Below are 7234 nucleotides of genomic sequence, written 5' to 3'. Positions count from 1 at the left end.
GCAGCAGCAACCCGCAGCAGCAGCAGCAGCAGCAGCAGCAGACCCCGCGAAGCAGCAGCAGCTGCTGGCCGAGCACAGCCCGCTGCTGCGGCTTGTCACAGATGCTTGTGCTGTTTAATTCTTTTTTATTTGTTTAGGGTTTCCAGTTTCCCTAACGGTGTACACAGCAGCAGCAGCTGCTGCTGCAGCTGCTGCTGCTGCAGCAAGGCTAGCAGCAGCTGTAGGAGCTGCTGCTGCTGCTGCTGCAAGGCCAGCAGCAGCTGCAGCAGCTGCGCCGCAGCAGCAAGGCCAGCAGCAGCAGCAGTAACGGCGCTGCAGCAACAAGGCCAGCAGCAGCAGCAGCTGCAGCAGTGCTTTCCGCGTTTACTTTGCGGGAGCGTTTAGTGGAGTGTACATACACCGCAGCCTTCGGGTGTACAGACTAACTCTTTTTTGCAATTTAATCTTTTTTTTTAATTATGCAAAAGATTTAATTCAAATTAAAGTGAATTGTGCATTTTGCTGCTGCTGCAGTCAAACTTGTGGGGCCGGAGCAGAGAAAAAGAATAAGTTTCGAAATCTGCTGCTGCTGTGTTGGAAAGGCAGCAGCAAACAAAAAGAAATAAATGGATGAATAATGATAAAACAAAATAAACGAGAAAAGAAAAAGAATCAAAAATATAAATATATTACTCTGTAGAAACGCCAAACCAAAGGGCGCGGCCGCAGCCAGTAAGTCGGCCGTACCAAAAACAGTAGCAGGAGCAGCAGCAGCAGCAGCAGCTGCTGCTGCTGCTGCGGCTGCTGCTGCTGCTCCTTCCTGCAGCTCTTTGCTGCAGCTGCTGCCGCAGCTATAGTTGCAGCAGCGGTTGCTGCCGTTGCAGCCGTTGCTGCAGCTGTTTCTGCCGCAGCGCTTCTCCTTTCTATTGCAACAATTGCAGCTGCTGCTGCTGCTGCTGCTGCTGCTGCTTCTGCATTACTTAAGATGTGCTGCTTTATCACAGTCTCCTGGGGCCCCCTTCTCCGCTGCTCCAGCGCGTGGGGGCCGCCAGGGGCCCCCAATCCTATTTCCGTAGAATTAACATTTTAATTTGTTTCAGAATAAATAAAATTAAATAAATAAATTCAATTAAGTTAATTTATGTTGCTTAAGTGGCTGCGTCGCCGCATGCCGCGGCCAAACAAGGGGGGGTTTGCCAGTACCTGGGACTTATTTATTCATTTATATATCATTTGTTTTCTCTTCTTTTCTTTTTCTTTTTCCCTTTATTTTTCCTTTTATTTATTTCTTGTTTCATTTGCTGCTCTTCTTTTTCGGTTCTCTCTGCTGCGCTTCGCCGGGAGTTCGTTTCCGCATCATGTGCATAAACTCCTCAAAGTCGATCTGCATTCACCAAATAAAAAAAACAAGAAAGAATAAATAAATTAATTAATTGATTAATTAATTGATTAATTAAGTGAATGAAGAATAAACGGGGCTTTTAAAGCGCTTTCGCCTGTTGCTGCTGCATTCCGCCAGCTGCGGGTAGAGTGCATGGGTCGGCTGTCTTTGAAAAAAGGCGAAAAGACTTGAAAAAGCGCGAAACAAAAGCCCAAAAAGAGAAATAAAAGAGAGGATAAATGAATAAATGATAAATAAGTTCAATCTGAAGTTGTTTTCCGCTTTTAAACGCAGCTTTCCCGAGGATCCGACCTCTCCGTCGCCGTTCAAGTCCACCTCCTTCAGCAACGCAGCTATCGTCTCGCTGCCCACAGCCCCTTGCACCTTGGGCATTCCCAGCACCTGGCGCAGCTCGTCTTGCGAGATCTTCCCGTTGCCATCCTGAAAACAAATAAATAAATAAATAAATAAATAAATAAATGAATAAATAAATAATAAATACTGGAAGAACTGATGACCGCAATTCTCACGAACAATGCACGCGCCAAAACGGCGAGAAATTCGCGAGCTTCGGTTTTTTCAAAAAAGGAAAAAGCCTTTAACTCTGCATGCATGCATGCATGCATGCATGCACATGCATGCATGCATGCATGCATGCCGCGATGCACTGCATGCTAGACACTCCCACAATTGAATTGCAAATAATATGAAAAACAAAAAATTACAAAAAATATGAATATTACATGAATAATTTGCATAGATCAAAAGTATTAAATACACATATCTACATATGTATACATAATATATGTACCTCAGGTTGTGCAGTTAGGGTTGAGGGTCTAGGGTTTAGGGTTTAGGGTTTACCAAGTCAAAGACTCTGAAGGCAGCCCAGCAAACATCTTCTTTCATGTAAAGTTTTCTGTCCATCGTTGCGGCGATGAACTCTGCAGGCAAAACGAAACAGAATAAATGATTAATTTCAGGAGTATATTATTGATACCTAAACCCTAAAACCTAAACCCTAGACCCAAGCATATCCACTGAAGACTCGAATGACACACGAGCAGCCAAAACCAAGAGCACCTACAGTTGAAAAGCGGCTTAATTGCAGCAAGGATTACCTAGACCCCAAACCCTAAACCCTAAACCCTAAACCCTAAACCCTGAATTAGCGACTCACCGGTGTAGTCAATGTGTCCCGATTTGTCTGAGTCCACATCTTCCATGATCGCCTGCAAGTCTGCAGGGATTTCTGTCCAGCCAAGACGTTTCAGGCCCTCGGCCACTTCCTGCAGCCACCCACACCCAAACCCTAAACCCTAAACCCTAAACCCTAAACCCTAGAACGCCTAGTGCTTTACTGTCGGGGATTAATTGAGCTGTTATCTCTGCGAAACCTTGCTGCTGCACATGCTTTTGAAACCACCCTGAACCAGCCTCTAGATTCTAAACCCTAGACCCTAAACCCTAAACCCTAAACCCTAAAATAAGGTTTGAAGGGGCCCTGCACCCCATTTTCTGCCAGCAGTACAGCACTGCAAACCACAAAAGTGTCTACGCATGCACAACTCCGAAAACAAAAATAAGACCATTAAATTAAAACCACCAAAACCCTAATTACAAAACCCTCTATTTATCTCTATATCTTTTCAAAAACCCCCGCTGGGTCTCGAACCCGCAACCCCCGGCCAAGAAGCCCCGCGCTGCCCCTGCGTCACTCGAGCCACCGCGCACCAGCAGCAGCAGCAGCAACAGCAGCAGCAACAACAGCAGCAGCAGCAGCAGCTGCAGCAACACCAGCAGCAGAAGCAGCAGCAGCAGCAACAACAACAGCAGCAGCAACAGCAGCAGCAGCAGCAGCAGACCAGTGGACCACTTGCCTGCACGGACAAAGTGCCGGAGTTGTCGACGTCAAGAGAAATGAAAATCTTTCGCAAATGGTCTATGTCGGAGTCCGTCATGTGCTGCGCGATGACTGTCAAGGCCGCCTTCTTGAGCCGGTTTTGAGCACGGAAACCCTGTTTAAAACACCGGAAACCCTAAACCCTAAACCCTAAACCCTAAACCCTAAGCCCTAAGCCCTGCAGGTTAAACCCTAAACCCTAGGTCCTGGCTTGACAAGGCAGTTTCCGAGCATTGGCCGCCGCCGCCGCCGCCGTTGGTTGTGCGCTTCCCGGCAACAGCTGAACCTTAAACCCTAAACCCTAAACCCTAAACCCTAAGCCCTTACCTTGAGGTTCGCCATGAGGGTCACAGGCAAAGGCACATTCTGGCTGCTCTGGGCTAGACTCATCATCCAGGGATGGTGGAGAGCATCTTCCACGGACAGTCGCTCCTGAAAAAAAGACAAAACCCTAAACCCTAAACCCTAAACCCTAGCGGCAAACGCTCGCCCGCCGCGCCGCCCAAACCCTACGCGCTGCGCCTCCAGGGACAAAACCCCAAACCCTACTACTCGTTCCAAACCCTACACCCGCAACCCTCCACGCCGACGCCAAACCCCTCCAACCCCTAAACCCCAAACCCTCCTCCCCAAACCCTAAACCCTCCCCGCCACCTGAAGCCCAACCCCTCCCCGAAGACCCAACCCCCCTGACCCCCCCAAAGCCGAAACCGCCGACCCCCCCGAACCCGACCCCCCCCCCAAACCGAACCCCCCGCCCCCAAACCCTAAACCCTAAAAGAGGGCCTCGCCCCACGTCGGGGTTGATCTTGAGCAGCCTGCGGATGAGGTCTTTGCCCTCGTCCGAGACGCGCCGCCACTCCGGGCCCGCGAAAGAGTACGCGCCCGCCTTGACTTGCGCGAGGACTTCGGCGTCGGTGTCGCCGTAGAAGGGCGGAAAGCCGCAAAGCAAAATGTAGAGAATCACGCCGAGGCTCCAGGCGTCGCAGCGGTAGTCGTAGCGGCCCTCGAGCACCTGCGGGGCCACGTAGTACGGCTGCAGCGCACACGCACCTGCTGCTGCTGCTGCTGCTGGCGCTGGTGCTGCTGCGGCGCGCGGCTGCTGCGGCGGGCTGCTGCGGAGGGGCAGGCAGCTGCTGCTGACGCGGGCCGCTGCAGAGGGGGCGGGCTGCGGACGCTGTGCGGCGGATGCTGCAGAGGGCGCAGACTGCTGCTGCTGCTGCTGCAGCGGGTGCTGCTGTGCGGAAGTAAGGGTTCGCTCGTGCGGCAGATGCTACCCGTTTCTTCTGTTGCATGCAGTGGGTGGACAGGGAATCGAATGCGGATTATAACTCAGGTGGACTCAAATGGGGTGTCCGTTCAGGCAAAACCCATTCCACAAATTCTACTTTCGTGATGCCGCATGCAAATCTTCCTTAATACCTCTAATGCCAAGTAAAAACAGAAACGAAGAACCAAGAAAAGCAAACAGAAAACTCCAGATCGCGGGAAATTCAGAAAACACCCACGAAACATGAAACAGAACTTCCACAGGTGGAAATGCGAGAAAGTTGAATTAAACGTTTATGCAATGACAAATCAATTAAAACTGAAGTGCAAATCACTTCGTATTGGCACTTTTGCTGCTGCATTCTGCCTCCGCAGACTACGCGCAAACGAAAAGAGTTGAATGCGGCATTTCATCAATTGCAAATCAAACTTCCCAAATCCAAAATAATCCCACAATAAAAAACACTAAAGACCGAAAAACAAATAACAATATTAACACTCAATTGCATTAGTTGCGCCCTTTAGTTTTTGCAACACGACGCGAACAAAACTCTGTTGCAGCTGCTGCAGCTGCAGCTGCAGCTGCTGCTGCTGCTCACCGTGCCGGCCTTCGTGGAAACGAACTCCCCCGGCTTGAAGCGGCAAGACAGTCCGAAGTCGATGATCTTTAGAGGGCTGTCTCTCGCGGTGCTCAAGAAGAGAAAGTTTTCGGGTTTTAAATCCCTGCAGAGTCGCAAACACCAGTTGCATGCACTGCATGCTTTTGCATGCACTGCATGCTTTTGCATGCATTGCGTGCATTTGCATGAACTGCATGCGTCTGCATGCTTTGCAGCAGCCCGATCAGAGATCTGAGCAGCAGCAACGCCAGAAACTACATTTGCATGCATGCAGCAGCTGCATGCATGCAAATAAGCACACGTGCAGCTTTCTGCGTTGTGCATGCGCAGCAAGTGCAGCAAAAGAATTTCTTTTTGATGTAACAAGTGCAGCAAAAGAATTTCTTTTCGCTGCAACAAGTGCAGCAAAAGGAAGTCTTTTTGCTGCAACAACTGCAGCAAAAGCGCTTCTCTTTTCTGCAACAAGTGCAGCAAAAGGACTCCTTTTTGCTGCAGCAAGTGCAGCAAATGAACTGCTTTTGCTGCAGAGCCCCACCGGTGCATAATGTGGTTGGAGTGCAAATAATTAACAGCAGAAAAGACTTGTCGCATTAAAAGTGCTGCTCTTTTTTCTGTGAAGTGACCTTCTGCAATAATGCGGTCAAACAGCTCGCCGCCTTCACACAATCTGAATTTGCAAAACCAAAAAACAAAAAAACAAAAGTTAAAAAAACAAAAATAAGTTTAATTAAAGCAATAATAATACTTGCAAATGTTTCCAATAAATGCAAGAGTCTCTACTCGTCAAAAGCAACGAGAAAGCAAAATAAAGAAGATTAAAATAAAAGTTGCAAACAACCAGCAACAGCCACTTCTGTTCTCTTAGCCAAACATTGAGTTCAAGGAATATATTTTTAAAAAATTCAAAAAATAAAATTTGAACAAAGAAGACTTTCTATTGACTTGGTAGCTAAAGAGAACAAAGAAAGACACTTTTGGTGCAGTCTTTGCAAGAAAAGAAATTCAATACGCGGATATCAATAAAAGAAAATCAACAGAAGAAATTCAACAAAAAGAATTCAATACAGCCATTCAATAACAGATATTCAACGAAAGAAATCCAACGAGAGATACTCAATAAAAGGACTCAGCAAAAGAAATTCAAAAGAAATTCAACAAGAGTTATTCAAAAAAAGAAATTAAAAGAATTTCAAGAAAGGATATCCAGTAAATATTCAACAAGAGCAATTCAACAAAAGAAATTCAAAAACAATCAACTTGTGGTGATTTACTCCATGACGAGATAAATGTTTCTGTGGTCTTCAAATGTCTCAAATAGTTTCACCACATTCGGGTGATCCTGAAAGAAAACAAGAAACCAAAAATGAAATAAATACAAAAAGTGGACAAACAGCTGCCGCGAAGCCGCAGCAACGGGGCCCCACGTTGTACATACACCCCAAACACACCCCCATACATCACCCCCGAATCTGCTGCAGCAAGTGTTCCTAGACGCAGCAGCAGCAGCAGCAGCTCCCGCTGCTGCTGTTCCTGCCTCTAGGCAAGTGTTCCTAAAAGCAGCAGCAGCAGCAGCTCCTGCTGCTGCTGTTGCTGCTTCTACGCAAGCGTTCCTAGAACCAGCAGCAGCAGCAGCAGCAGCAGCGCCTGCTGCTGCCGTTGCTGCTCCCACGCCACCGTTCCCAGAACCACCACCACCACCAGCAGCAGCAGCAGCGCCTGCTGCTGCTGCTGCTGCTGCTGCGGCCTCACCAGGCTTTTCATGATGTCGATTTCCCTGCGGAAGCGCTCGATGCTTCGGACTTGGGCTTTGCTGATGGTCTTGACTGCTCGCTGCATTCCCGTGGATCTGCGGATGGCTCTGGAGACGCTCCCGTACGTTCCCGATCCCAGAGTTGTGGGGTCGATGTCGTAGAGACTTTGGATCTTTCCTGCGTTTTCGAGAATGAAGTTCGACCTGTTGATGCTGAAGTCCGAGCCGGCTTCTGCTGCTGGCGCAGCAGCAGCAGCAGCAGCAGCAGGGGCGGCGGCGGGCGCGGGCGCGGGCGCGGGCGCAGCAGCAGCAGCAGCGTCAGCAGCAGCAGC

The 7234-nt window shown here is 48.9% G+C and overlaps 1 protein-coding gene across 1 annotated transcript; it reads right to left on the bottom strand.

Moving 5' to 3' along the window:
• Positions 1-1273: 1273 nt before the first annotated feature.
• Positions 1274-6988, bottom strand: ETH_00025085 (calcium-dependent protein kinase 3; the record flags this gene model as incomplete). Its single annotated transcript, XM_013373568.1, has 11 exons — positions 1274-1363; positions 1673-1801; positions 2225-2304; positions 2541-2649; positions 3241-3378; positions 3591-3695; positions 4060-4299; positions 5132-5255; positions 5688-5819; positions 6424-6491; positions 6902-6988. 11 exons carry the CDS (start codon positions 6986-6988, stop codon positions 1274-1276), a joined length of 1302 nt encoding a protein of 433 aa, XP_013229022.1.
• Between the last annotated feature and the right edge of the window lie 246 nt (positions 6989-7234).

This window comes from Eimeria tenella, genomic scaffold (genome assembly GCF_000499545.2).
Source record: "Eimeria tenella Houghton genomic scaffold, Eth_scaff157, whole genome shotgun sequence".
Taxonomy (NCBI): Eukaryota; Apicomplexa; class Conoidasida; order Eucoccidiorida; family Eimeriidae; genus Eimeria; species Eimeria tenella.
Note: the sequence above shows the minus strand (reverse complement) of the source record. Positions and strands in the feature narration are given on the sequence as shown.